Genomic DNA, 15,388 nt, shown 5'->3' with positions numbered 1-15,388 from the left:
TATTCACTATAAAATAATTTAATATCTAAAATAGTTTCTCCCTTTCTTTGAATAACACATAAGCATATATTATTATTAATCTCTACACCTTTGCTTCCCATCTAAAACTCAATACCATCAATCTTCCTAGTCTAATTAATGTATAATCTATATTTTTTATTCCTTTCCTCAACAATATAGCAATACCTAAACATTTTCATGTCTCAAATTCCAAATTATACCACCTGGTCACAAAGCCTTTGTTCTCTTTCTTCTGTATTAAAAATCTTAATATCTTCTAATACTATCAAATCCACATCACAACTCTTACACCATTCTAGTATTCCAATTTTCCTAACTGAATTCTTGATACCAGTAACATTAATAGAGAGACCTCTAAGATTATTTACTACTCTTCTTTTTATTTTATGGAAAATGATCCATTTCCTTTCTTTTTAACTTTTATTCCTGATTCCTGAAAATTTATTTTGCTTTCTTTAACTCTTTTGCCAAAATAGTTTTCTTCTTAACTACTTTCCAATTTATATCCTCTTCATCACAAATTTCTGTTCTATACTCTTTCTCCCCTTCCACTTTTTGAGTATTCTCCAAACTCTCTTCCTGATTTATATCATTACTTTCTCTCTTCTCTTTTTGTTTATCTTCCAATTGTTTTATTCTTTATCATTTATATTTTGATGTTCAGCTTCACATTCTAACTTCCTCTCCTTTTCACAATCTATCCATACATGTCCTGTTTGCTCATATTTGTAACACACTAGTTTACAATCCTTTGCATTATGACCAGTTTCCCCACATGCATAACATATTTTGTTATGACAGTTGCTTACAAAATGTCCCTCCCTCCCTCTCACAGAAAAACATGTTTTTGGTTGCTCCCCAATATAACAACAGCTCTTGATCCATCAACATTAATAATACTAGGAATAGGTACACTTTTTCCACTCTCCATTTTTAGAATCACTTTACAGTCCCAAGCTCCTCTCCAAAGGCATCTACTGTCAAACACTTTTGAAATGTCATTTACTTCATTGCAAAAAGTTTTAATAAATATTTTTACAGTCTCTCTTTCATTGGCTGTTTGAAACTGTATATTCATTTTTCTGTGTTTCTCTAAAGAAAGTCTTTGCAGCATAATTATTTCAAGAATAAATGTATTTTTTTCTCTCTGTGTCTTTTAAAAAGTTTCTAAGATGTCAGCAGTCTCAAAAAATGTCACAGTGTGTCTTTTTTAAATTATAATGAAAACTCTTACCTCCTGTGCCTTTACACCTAAAGGCACAACTAACTTGTCCCAAAGCTCATAGATGTCTAATTCTACTTCTTTATTTTGTATTCTCATAACAAATTTCTTCTTTTCTAAGTCTTCCATCTTCTCTTTCTCCTTTTCTGCTTCTTTTTGTGTGCCTACTATCTCTGCAAATGATTTATTTTGCTTTTCTTCCTTAATATTTAGCTTTTCCAGTATTTCACCCTGCAAATCATCTTTCCCCATCTCTGGTTCACTCTGCTCCAACAGTTTCCAATATATGATCCTGCAACCCTCCCAATTGAAGGGTTGTAATTTTAATTTCATCCTCACTTATCGATCCCTCAAATATTTCTCTCTTGAAGATTTTCTCTGAATCATCTACTCGATCCTGTTTTTCAGTATCTCAAACCATTTTTCTTTCCTTAAGATCTGAAAACATTACTACAAAATTGGCATTCACCTCATCTCTGTCTGCTGCAGTTGCCACCTTTGCACACTGTTCTCCCAGCTGCTAGGAATGGACCTGACAATTGCACTCATTAGCCGCATGCATTATGCGTGCTGTAATGAGTAGGGGAAATTCTCCAGAGTCCTGAATAAACTTCCCCTAGTGGTATAAATATCACCTCAGGTCTTGCCTGTAAAGAGCCTACTAGCTTAGTGGGATTAACCCAGTTAGCAAAGGATAAATAAATTAATAAAATATGAGCCCTAACTGTGTAACTCTAAAATATCCCTTCAAATCAGGGAAACCTAAACTACCGTGTTTTATGGGAAGGATCAACGTATCACACTTAACTCTTTTCCTCTTTCCCTCCCAGATAAATTCCTTCAATTCTTTATTAGTTATTGTCCACAAATTCACCTTGGGTTGATATAAGTATGCCTAACCTGTATACAAGACTAAAGGGACTAAAATCATTTTCACTGCTTGTATCTTACTATCCATATCCAAAAATAAGGGAATCATTGTCATAAAACTGAAATCAATCTCCCCTTTTACAAATTCTGAGCAGAATGCAAAAAATATATTGTTTAAAGAAGCCACATGTAAAAGCTTCTTAGTCAACCGCATCACCCGAAGACCATTCAAACTCAGTTCCCTCTCACAATCAGTCTTTACAGCAAATGCACCATAAATTAATCCCAATAGAATCTACAATCCCAAAACAACTTATATCACTTTTCTGATCTTCCTCCATTCCAACCAATTGAAAATTACTACTCCTAACTTGTTATGATGACCACCTGTCACATGCAACCCCTTAGTTTTTTTGTTAATCTGCTAATCTTGCTTTCCTTTCTTTCCACTTTGTGTTCTTTTGAATAACATAAAATGCTGCATTGCCTTCAATATGATGTATTCTATACTTTTTTCCATTAACCCCATGGCATATTATTGCACGATAAACCTAATGTAATTTTTTTATTATTTTTTATGTTTGCTTAATGTTTACAGAATTATGTTTGTTGTTTACCCTCAGACTGAAACTGAAAATTGTCCAGCTGAATTAGTGTGCTACCCTGGTTAACAAATTAAACTAACATAAAATAAAAATGTCACTCATGCAAGCATAAAATGTTTCTAGTGCTTAAAAAGTGACCATTGAACACAGGAAAGTCACAATTTGCAGGTTATGCCAGGTGAAAAATTAAGGAAAGAGTAGTGGAATACAATACTGCTAATAGGACAGTGGGGGCTAGCTATAAGCCAAAAGAAAATCCTTAAATAACAACTAAGGAGATCCCTCAACAATTGTAACTGATAGATTTTCACATCTGAAGGGAAATTGGCTAGGCTTAAAATGGTCTGAAAGGGCAGAACCTATGAACTTATATCTCCATTAGAGTCTAGTAGTGATTGTCACTGTAGTAGCACAAACCCATATATGTGCTTGTTGAGTACAGTGTGATGGAGTGCAGCTAACAGTAGGACAGAGTCTCATCCAATTATAGTTCTGTACCACATATCTGTGTCACAGCTTAGCATGCATTGCATGTGTCAGTGTGTGGATACTTGTTATGCAGCACTTAAGGTGCTGTAGGGGACTATATGGAAGGGGTATATGAGAACATGTAAGTGAGGAAGGCATGATATGCTAAAAGGGGGCACCCTAAGAAGGGCATATATGGAGAGGCAGTAAGCAGTGATGAGTGAGGCATGTAAACATAGAGTTGGATGTCTGGTTAAGTACTAGGTCTATGTTATGTAGTATGTAAATGGAAATGGAGGTAATCAAACCTGGGATTATAAAACAAAGTTTTTTATTAGCTTGAAACCTTAACCCTTAATGCTAAACTGTGAGATATCAGTCATGAATTCAGTTAGCATTTTTATTTTACTTTCTGCACTTAAACATATCCACTAAGAAAGTTCCATCTATTTCACAGTACTGCCTACATTCCCAAAAATATCTGTTTAATTTCTCCATGTCTTTTGGGTTTCTAATACCATTATGGGAATGGACCCCATTTCTAAGTCAAAGTATGATTAAAGTTCATGAAATTAGTATTGTTTCAATCATTGATGTTAGTCAAAAGTACTCTTCGCAACGGGTCCCATACAGAACGCCGACAGCTCACAATGCTGACACCCATATGGCCGATGCCATATGGTCGACATTCAGAATATCAACAATGGGGTACGTTATCCCCCAATAGTGCGGAATGGAAAAATTTCCATTCTTGCACTGTAGTGTGATCTCGGAGTTGGTATATTAAAGGTGGGGGGGGGGTTGGAGCCCCCCATGAGGGGTGCAGTGGGCAAAGCCCCCCTACTAGCACAAAAAAGGAAATTTTATTTTCCTTTTTTGTGAAGTTGTGGCGCTGTCGATATTGTGAGTGTCGACCATATGGCATCGGCCATATGGGTGAGGGTGTTTTGGGCTGTCGGTATTCTGTAGGTGATCCTTCACAACACCCACAATGTGCCCAGTAATGACTCCTTCTGTAATTCATATGGAGTTATATGTATCTGTAACATATCTATTCATGACTGTAAACTCTTTTTTTTTATAAGATCTGTTTCTCCTACTACTGCTGGAACTGTCTGGGTATTCTTCTTCCACATTGCCCTCATTTCTGCCTGCAAATCCTGGTATTTTATAACTTTGTGTCTGTCTGTACATAATACACTCTAGTCACTGGGTGTAGCAATTTCAATGATCAATGCTACTTTTGTCTTCTTTTCATGGACTACTATATCTGTTTTTCTCACATCTATTTTTTGAACTGCTGGTAATGGGTGAACACATGATATAAACTTCATCATTTTCTATACTGCTTTGTAGCTCATGTTTTCAGTGTTTTTCAGCTACCTCATTATTATAATGTTTGCACAATCCCCAATGCAACAGTCTTGCCACATTATTATGTCTTTCAATATGCAGTCCTTCACAACCAGCAACAAAATGTGCGACTATTTCCAATTCTATTTTACAAAACCTACATTTGTCTGTTTCTCCGACATGTTTAATGGACATTGTAAACCAATATGTATGTAATTCACTATCTTGGGCCACCAATACTAACCTTTTCCCTTTTGGTTTAAATTCACCTCTCCTTAACTATTCCTGCATTCGATCTTGATCAGCACAAGGTTTTTCCAAGAGTTTTCTATACTTGCAACATATTTATGCATTTTCCACACTTCTTGCCTTCTCACCTGATCCTTCAGCTTATAGGTTCATAGATTCATATGTAGGTACTAGACTATCTGCCCAAGGGCATTTATAAGCCTAGCCAGAGTGTGGCGGCTTTTGCTGCCCCATTGATTAATTAACTGATCCTTTGTCAAGCAGAGCCAATGAAGTGATCCCAGGGGTGTATTTTCTGTTACCCAGCCACTCATCAAGGTTTCTCTTGAAGAGTGTTAGTGAGGGGCTCTGCCTGATGTAATTTGAAATTTTGTTCCAAAGCATGGGGAGTCTCTGTGACAGGAATCTATCCCTCCAGCATGTTTTATTTATTGTTGTGGTGAGGTTTAGCTCGCTAGAGCGCATGGCTCGTAGTGACTTCGATTTCTTTAGGTGGAGCATGTCCATCAATTCTAAGTTGGACATGGCTTTGTAAGTCAGGCAGAGATCACCTCTGAGTAAGCAATATGCCACTGAGTACAGCCGGAGTTTTTTCAGTCGGGCTGCATAGGACATATGTTTGGGGCCAGTAATCCTCTTGGTGAGGTACTTTTGTGGTCTTTCCAGCTGTTGGAAGTGTCTTGTGAGGTACATCCCAAATGAGGCATTGTATGCTATGATGGGTCTAATGAGTGACGAGTAGAGGGGCACTATAACCTCTTTATTTCTAGACGTGAACCCTTTAGTAATTAGATGGGCCACATTGAAGGATTTCCTAACTACTTTGGCAATATGATTGTCAAAAGAGAGATTACTATTTACTTGGGTCCCCAGATCTCTTATTACCTCTTCTGTATTAAGGGTGCTGCCACCTATGTGGTAATTCATGGGTGTTTTGTTTTTCCCAAATGGGATGACTATGCATTATTTGGCATTTAGCTTGAGGCCATGACTTTGACACCAGGTGCCTGTCTCAGTAAGGCCCTTTTGGAGGATGTCCGTGTCAGCCGGAGAGTCAATTATGGCTCCTAGTTTGCAGTCATAGGCGAACTTGGTTAGCCATAGTCCTCCTGTGTTTGCCTGTACTTTTGAGAAGTATATGCCGAACAGTAGGGGTCCCAGGACTGAGCCTTGCAGAACACCACTTGTGATGGGTTCAGAGTTGGACCTGGAGCCTGCTATTCATACCATGTGAGTTCTGTCTGTAAGCCATTTGGCAACCCATCTCATGATGTAGGGGTTTATGTTCAGGCTGGTGCGTTTTTCTGTAATACCTGAATGGGGAATGGTGTTGAAAGCCTTGGCAAGGTCAAAGTAGGCTTTGTGAACCACCTTTCCCTCATCTATGGCCTTGGTGACTGTCTTGAAGAAGTCAACCAGGTTTAGTAGGCACGATCTGCCCTTAACAAAGCCGAACTGGGTTGGGTCAAGTGTTTGGAGGTTCCCCAATGTCTTTGTTAATGAGTTCCATGATGATGCGCACCATAGCCTTGCAGACCAGGCTAGTCAGGCTTATGGGGCGATAGTTACCAGGGCCAGTTGTGGCCCCTCCTTTGTGGAGAGGAATAACCATTGCTGTGCACCATTCTATGGGCACGTAGCCTGTGGAGAGGCTGAGGTTGAACAGCGTGTTTAGGTGGGGGGTTAGTTAATTCTGTAGTTTGTGCAAGACGCAGCTTGGGACACCATCTGGTCCCATTGACGCTGTGTTTTTGGCTTTTGAAAGGGCTGTTTTTACCTATGCATCTGTGATTTTTGGGACACTACACTTTTCTGGTATTGTTGTGGGCCTTTTTGGAGGTGGGGGGGGGTGAAGTTTGCACTGAATCTATCTGCCAGGATGTTGGCAATATCAGTAGGTTCCATATATTTTGTGCTATTTTGCACTAGTTCAGTGCATATCTGTGAGTTGCCACTTAGATTCTTAACATAGCTAAAGAAGGCTTTGTGGTTATCTTTTGAATCCTTGGCTATTTTTCTTTCGAAGTTAGCCTTGGATGATTTCATGAAGGACCTTAGTTTCTTACTGATACTGATCAGGGATGTCTTTCCTTCTTGGGATTTGCTTTTTTTTCTGAACTAGTTTCCTCCTTCTATTGTATAGCCTGTTTATTGCAGGGGTCCACCAAACTGGTTTCCTTCTCTTAGAGGAGTGAGTCTTGGTTTTGCTAGGGATGGCATGATCCATGCATCCTTGTAGGTGCTCATAGAGTGCATTTGTAAAGGTTTCTGCATCTTGGGCAGCGTTATCCTTTAGCATGAGGGCTGTGAAACTTACCACCTCTGTCTTAAGTAAGGTGAAGTTTGCTTTAGAAAGTTTTTTACTGTGTTTTCCTTAGTTGGGGGTTGTGGTGGGGTGTGGACATCCAGAGTGATTAGTTTATGGTCTGATCTAACCAGTGATGGGTTGACCTCCGGTGTGGAACACCTGTCGCCCATGTTGGTGATGACCAGGTCCAATATGTTTTCACCTCTGGTAGGGGAGTTTACCAGCTGATCCAGGGCATTTGAGTTGATGAATTCCAGGAAGCGCTGGGACTGGGAATTTGTACTCGTGTAGTTTTCCCAGTGAATGATAGGGTAATTGAAATCGCCCAATATTATACTCTTTCTTTTGTTTTTTGGCACATTCAGTTGCTGCCTGATTTTTATGTACTTCTGGTTTGATTTCCATTCTGGCTTGATGCTGATTTGCTTCTGCTAAACTAAGCAGGGAAGTCATCTTAGACGTATTCTCCTTATGTTTCAAAACTTTCACTATGTTTCTGTTTTCTGAGGTCAGCAGACATGTATGCAATCCCATGACTGCAGATCTATACATGTAATCAATTTTGAGGAGACAGATACCGCCTTCAGAACGGGGAAATATATAGTCTTAGTATGCACTGATTTTTATAAATCATTTTATGAGCATGAAACATCATTCTTGTTTTGATGTCCAACCTATCCAGTACCTTTTGGAGCCAGTCAGTCACTCCAAAACTGTAAGTTAGGACAGAAGAGCAAATTGTTTATAGCTTGGACTTCCTAAATGTCAACACTGTTTTCAGTATTAATTTTAGTCTTCTAAAATATTCCTATATTCCTTACTGAGTTTTATTCACATTTATTCACGTTTTATTGTTGACACTTCAGCAATTCCCAAATATTTATACATTCCCTCTTGCTCAAGTTCTTTTATATCACATTCCTGTCCCAAACTGCTGTTTTCTTGGTGTTGTAGCTTTCTTGCTTTAAAGGTTTCTTTTGCACTTTATCAAGACCAAATGACATTCTTATATCATCTGACAAAGTTTTGACCACTTGCAGTTGTGCTTTCAGTTCCTCATCTGATGAACTATACATTTTTAAATCATCTACAAAAAGAAGGTAAGTCTTTACACTTTGTTGTTTTCTGGTAGCCAAATTGTAGCCATGACCTAATCTGTTAAGTAGACAGCTTAATGGGTTAAGGGCAAGACAAAAGAGCAGCTGTGACAGAGAGCCAGCCTGGAATATCCCCCTTTGAATTTTTATCCCTGGAATAATAATTTGTTATTTATTATGACTTAATTGCAAAGTGGTTTACCACTGCTTCATGGTCACTGTAATATGATCAATCAGTGTAGTGTGTATCTTATACATTTTAAGCACTCTAATCCATAAATGTGGGATACTGCCAAATGCTTTTTTGTAGTCTGTCCATGTGATACTCAGATTCTTCCCTTTTACAGTTCTCCATTCTAACTTTATTTAACAACAAAAGATCCTGTGTTCCATAGGACGTTTTTTATTACCCTTTTGTTCTATCGCTATGATTGAGTTTTCTACTAAATGACTATAAACTCTGTCAGCATCAATTGTAGAGTATAGCTTATACATCATCAGAAGGCAAGTTATTGATCTATAGTTTTTAGAATAGCTTGCAGGTTCACTCTTAAGTAGGAGTATTGTTTTTCCTGTTGTTAACCAGGCTGATGTCTGTTTGGGGTCTGCATGCAAAAAGCTCTTACTCATGGCTAAATCTCATGTAAAGATGTTAATACTTTTAGTCAGAAGTTAGGTACTGCATCTGGGCCTGGCCAGTTTGGAGCTTTTCTTAACTTTATTTCAATCTCTCTAGCTGTTACTTCATCCCATTTCATATCCTGTACATTTGAAATGCTTATTCTTTCTTTTACTTCTTCTATCCATTTAATATCTTTGTTATGTTTTATAGGATGTTCATAGATATTTCTCCAAAATGTATCTTTCTTCTTTATTGGTGGTGTTTCAATTTCTTTTACCTTGTTTCCCAGTTTGCTATAAAACTTTTCTGGGTCATCAATAAATTGCTTATTTTGTCATTTTCCTTTATATTTATCTGCGTATCTTCTATGTCTTTCTGCTTGTGCTGATATTTTTAGTTTATTATTAACGATAGTGCATGGTAGATCCTGATCTGTTCTGATACTGCACATTGCTTTTATCATGTTTATCTTTCTGAGTATTTTTGTTGATCTCTTCCCTCTTCTATTCTTTTCTAACAGTGACACTTCTTGTCTTAATTGCTATATAGTTTTCTCTATTCAATACTTCCAAAATGGCATTCAATTTATCCCCTTCTTTTCTCTTACTACCATGTGTTTTTGTGGTAAGACTTTACCTGTTATTAATTTACCTGCAGGGTAATATATCTTATTTACTTCTGTTATATCTCAATGTACAGTAATGCATGGAACAGAAGATTAACTGCACAAGCTCTCAGTGATACGTTTTTCCACGGATACAGAATGCTTGTTAGTGAAATTGCCTTTATGATATTGAGTTTGAAAGTTCTTTATAACATCAGCATCAGCGAATGAATGGGACTGATAACATGCACCTCAAGTTATCAAGGAATTTGCAGATCATTTAAATGCCTCCTTTGCAGCTCCTTGAATCATTATTACTGAGTCCAAGTACAATCCCCCAGTACTGTGAACTGGCTCATATCAGCACCTTGAATAGAAAAGTGGCATGAACTATTATATAGCGAGGTATCAGTACATTAGTTTCAGTTCTGTGCTTTGTAAACATTTGGAATTATTTCTCAGAGATGAAGTAATACAGCAAAATATTCTACATGGCTCCGAAAATCTTATATTCCCAGTGGACTAAGGGAAATCAGGACATGTCAATGGCGGCTATAGCCAGAACCAGTGGTGTAGAGAGATAAAGCCCTTACCCTTACTATGGCCCAAGCAATCTAAGTTTATTTAGTGATTTGAGCACCTGACAGAGCAGGTAGGTGAGGATGGCAGTCAGTGCCTGCTGCTGGGTCACCTGTTTTAGGGGAAGGTGTTAGCTCTTGCTCACCACTTGGTTGACACGTTTCCGGAGTACTACATGTCACACCTGTATAACAAGAGAATGTGAGCACGTGCTGCCATGATGTAGATGCATTCAAGCTGGTGAAGGCAGCATGTGGAGGCATGCTAACTGTGGAAGGCAGCATGCAGCAGTGCTCAGAGAACTGCTGCAAGGGAAAGGGACACCCACCAAGGCCAGGTAGGCTCATCCTCAGGAGCAGAACGGTAGCCCTCTCTTTACCTCCAGACTATCACCCTGGGTATCAGTTGTTCTGGTGGGAATACTCAGGCAGGAATGAATATGCAGTGGAGCTCTTGCCTAACCTAGGAAAGCCAGACATCTGTCCCCCGTCCTATGGAAAGAATGGTTCAGGTGAGTGCAAATAGGGAAGTCAATGGATGAGGTTAGAAAAAAATACAACATTGCTATGCTACAATGATCTTAAATTAATAAAAGAAAAGTATAGTCCCATTTTTTTAACTCAGGGGTATCTGCTGACATTCTGCAGAAATCAGTTTAACAAATGAATTGCTATCACAACAATTACAGACTACTTTAATAACATCGATATTCATGTACTATGCATACTTCCATCTTGGCTGTTAACTAGTGTACTGCCTTAACATATCATATTATGTTACACAGAAAGAGAGAACCCTACTTTGGAGAATGAAACCACTGACCATATTAGATGAGTTTCTGAAGAATGCATGTTTCTCACATTTATGTTTTTTTTCTGATATACATTTTTAAAGTAAAACTAAATAAACTACAAATTACTACAGCACTCGACTTTCTTCACTTGTCAAGAGGAAAACAGTTCTTAGTACTTAAATAAATAAGCACCTATCCAGGCATGTCCATGAGTCAGTTCCTGGTGTTTTCTCCTGTCCACCTGATGAATCTGGGCATCTTGGGGCAAAGTAGCAATTGCCTCATGTACACTGATAACCCTCTCCTCCTACCACCCAACACTACAACCTGTGAGAGCTGCACTTATATAGCCAAACTGGAAGCCAAGCTCTCTCCAGCCAAGACTGGACTAGACAGTCAAGAGGAGAAGGTTAACACCTGCACCACCCCACACTCAATGCATAGTCCTTCAAAACCCAAACTACCAAAACCCACACATAGAAACACAAAGCACACCCCCACATTTACAGTGGCTCTCAATAAAAATTTGCCCAATCAACAGAGACCTCCCAAGCTGAAATGCAGACAACCACCAACCCAACACTACCCAGATGACACATAGCCCACAAAATCAGTGTGCCACTCCACCTCAGCACATAAGGCAAAACAACGTACCCGACATACTAGTCATAGGTTACTCTATAGTCAGGCACACTGATGTCCCACTCACCAGGCTAAACAAGGGGAAAGTTACTGTCAGCTGCCTGTCGGGTGCCAGGATCCGCCACATAATGTACACACTCAAGTCACTCCACAACAAGTACAAATGTGACTGCCATTGTCCATGTTGGTGTGAATGACCTGAGATGTACCTCCCTGGACTACATGAAAAAAGATACGGAGGAGCTCTTGGATCTTGTAGCCAAGGCAGGTATGACCCTAGCCCTGAGTAGCATCCTGCCATTGCCCAGAATGATACCACAGTACAAGGACAAAATGATTGACTTCAACAATTGGCTAAGCTTCTGGTGTTATTCTAAGGGGATCCAGTATCTGTCTGCCTAGAATGACATGGTCGACAGACCACGATGCTTTGCCAGAAATGGCCTGCACCTGTCACCCCTGGGATTCTGGATACTGACTAAAGCTCTTGCCACCCCTATAGTGCCTTTTTTAGGCAAGGTTCATATGTCAAATTCACCACCATAACAGGTACATGCAAGCAAACTCTGAGGGTAATGCTACTCAATGCTAGAAGTCTACACCTCAAAATGCACTCACTCGAGGCACTCCTTAAAATGGAGAACATCGACATCTGTGCAGTGACAGAGAACTGGTTCAAGCCTCCAGGGAGCACCCCTGCATTACCAGGCTATAATTCATACCACACCTTTCGGCCACCTAACCTGGACTGAAACACTAAAGGTGGAGGTGTGTCCATATTCATTAAGGATATCCACACCTCCAGGCTAGTTGCTCAACATAATGCATCTGAAATTATCCAAGTGCAACTAACACTGGGCAAAACTGCAATCCAGGTTGTAGATTGTTACAGATCCCCCACCATGCCCCAGGATTCCCATTCTTCATTTCTTAAGATACTGGAAAATATTAAGATACCTTAATTATGGGCAATTTCAACTACCCCACCATCAACTGGGAAAACTACTCATGTACCAACTCATTTGCTCAACGTTTTCTGGAATTTATAAAGTCCAATGCCTTGAATCAGCTTGTCCACACCCCCACCAGGGGCAGCAATATCCTAGACCTGGTCATTACCAATATGGGTAACCAATGTTCCATGCCAGAGGTCACCTCCTTGCTGGTCAGATCCAACCACAAGCTAATCACCCTAGACACATATCCCACCCACACCACCCATTAAGGAAACCACCATCAAAAACTACTCCAAAGCCAACTTCATGCTTCTTAAGACAGAAGTGGTAAACTTCACAACACCCATGCAGATGGAAAATAGAGGTACGACTGCTGAATCTTACACAAATGCACTGTATAAGCACTTACACGAGTGCATGGATCATGCCATCCCCAACAGAACCAAAATGCTATTCTCCAAAAAAAGGAAGTCAATCTGGTGGTCCCGTACTATAAACAAACTCTACAACAGAAGGAAGAAGCTGTTGCAAAAAAGAGTAAAATCCCAAGATTGGAGGAACTCCCTGGTCAGCGTCAGCAAGAAGCTGAGATCCCTCATAAAATCCTCCAAAGCCAGTTATGAAAATAAAATTGCCATTGATTTCAAAGACAACCACAAAACATTGTACAGCTATGTCAATAATCTCAATGGCAACACTACAGCACAATGGCACTAAATATACAGAACCAACCGATATTGCCAACATCCTGGCAGATAGGTTCAGTGCTAATTTACCCCCCTCTCACCATCCAAAGGGCCTGTCTTAATCCTGGAAGAATGCAAAGCCCCTGTAATCACGGATGAACAAGTAAAGACTGCACTCTCCAAAGCCAAGAATACAGCATCCATGGGACCAGACAACATCCCAGGCTGCGTACTACACGAACTACAGAATGAACTGGCACCCCACCTAAATACCATGTTCAATCATAGCCTCACCTCAGGCTATGTGCCTACTGAATGGCACACAGCAATGGTTATCCCACTCCATAAAGGGAGTGCCACCATGGACCCAGAAACTACCACCCCATTAGCCTGACGAGCCTAGTCTGCAAGGCCATGGAACATATCATCTTGGAGCTTATAAAAAAATACATAGGTAACCTCCAAGCCCTGGACCCCACTCAGTTTGGGTTTGTAAAATATAGATAATGTCTACTAAACCTGATTGACTTCTTTGAAGCAGTCACCAGAGCTGTAGACGAGGGCAAGGTAGTGCACACAGCCTATCTTGACCTCGCCAAGGCTTTCAATACCATCCCCCATTCTGGAATTATAGACAAACTCACTAAACTGGGCATAAATCCTTATGTCACAAGATGGGTGACCAACTGGCTCATTGACAGACCCCACACAGTAAAAGTAGCTGACTCCAAGTCCAACTTCAGACCAGTGATGAGTGGAGTACCACAGGGTTCGGTCCTGGGTCCTCTCCTGTTCGGCATCTACTTCTCTGAATTGCAGGCCAACACAGAAGGTCTTTGGATAACAAAGTTCGCATATGACTACAAACTGGGAGCCATAATAAAATCACCTAATGATGTAGACATTCTACAAAAGGGCATCACAGAGACAGATGCTTGGTGTCAAAGTCATGGTCTCAAGCTCAATGCCAAGAAGTGCATTGTCATCCCCTTTGGGAAAAAGTCAGTACCCATGAACTACCACATAGGTGGTAGATCATTAAACACTGACAGTGTGATAAGAGACCTCGAGACACAGGTGGACAGTAGTTTCTCCTTTGATAACCACATCACCACAGTACTCAGGAAATCCTTCTATGCGACACACCTCATCACAGAAGGGTTCTCCTATAGAAAAAAGGAGGGCATTGTTCCTCTCTACTGATCCCTCATTAGACCCTTTATAGAGTACAATGCCCTGTTTGGAATGTATCTTACAAGACACCTACAACAATTGGAAAGGCCACAGAAATATCTCACTAAGAGGATTACTGGCCTCAAACAGATGCTACACGCAGACCTTCTCAAAAAACTCCAGCTCTACTCCTTCGCATATTGCCTACTCAGAGGCAATCTCTGCCTAACATACAAAAGCTATGTCAAACCCAGAGCTGTTGGACATGTTACACTTAAAGAAATCCCAATCTCTCTGTACCACACTCTCCAGGGACCTAATCCTTTTCACCACAATAAACAGAACATGCTGGAGGGATAGATTCTTGTCCCAGAGACTTCCCATACTCTGGAACAAACTACTCATTCATGTCAAGCAAAGCTCCTCATTGGCCCTCTTTAAGAAAAATATTGACGACTAGATGGGAAATAGAAAATTCACCCCAGGGATCACTTCTGTGGCACTGATCGACAGGGGCACAGGAAAATATTTTTTTTGGGTGGTAAAAGTCAGGGAACCTTTTTGGCTAGGCTTATATTGGCCCCAGGGCTTATAGCCTAGTACCTACCTATGAACCTATAATGCCTTACATTTCAGCCTTGGAATAAGGGTACATTTTGCAGATTATTCAAATCATATTACCTGTCTGTAGGGTCCTGAAGAATTCTTGCTAAGTCGAGCGTAGCTCCTGGTTTTGGGGTCCAGGTAGAGACAGTAGTTGTTAACTTTCTTATTGTATTGTTAAGCTCCTCTGCTGAAATTTTAGTATTTGTCTCCTTGATATACCTATTTATGGAAAAAAATATATACCATTATATATAGGTCATCAGGAGTCCTAGAAGTATATCATGTTTTTTTAATATATAGCTTGAACAGCAGTTTGCACAAGTTTATACAGGCTATACTAAATATCATATACTCACTACCAACTTAATATAATATAGATTATATTTTTAAAGGCTTATCTGACCTTCTCTACCTCTTGCTGCCACAATTAGTTAGAGTGTATAATTGGGATATATTCTCAAAGTGCTGGAGTATAATGAGAATATGGAGAGTTATGAATAAAATTAGTCGTGTCGTTACACACATATCTTAAGG

The 15,388-nt window shown here is 39.7% G+C and overlaps 1 protein-coding gene across 1 annotated transcript in view; it reads right to left on the bottom strand.

The window, feature by feature from the left end:
• The window catches only part of LOC122801694 (cytidine monophosphate-N-acetylneuraminic acid hydroxylase-like), a 700,032-nt gene that overhangs the window by 169,479 nt on the left and 515,165 nt on the right, over positions 1 to 15,388 (bottom strand). The window contains exon 9 of the mRNA XM_044071206.1: positions 14,930 to 15,073. Coding sequence (XP_043927141.1) covers positions 14,930 to 15,073 — 144 coding nt within the window. The remainder of the gene's footprint in view (positions 1 to 14,929; positions 15,074 to 15,388) is intronic.

This window comes from Protopterus annectens, chromosome 5.part0 (assembly GCF_019279795.1).
Source record: "Protopterus annectens isolate FY-2018-M chromosome 5.part0, PAN1.0, whole genome shotgun sequence".
Lineage (NCBI taxonomy): Eukaryota > Metazoa > Chordata > Ceratodontiformes > Protopteridae > Protopterus > Protopterus annectens.
Note: the sequence above shows the minus strand (reverse complement) of the source record. Positions and strands in the feature narration are given on the sequence as shown.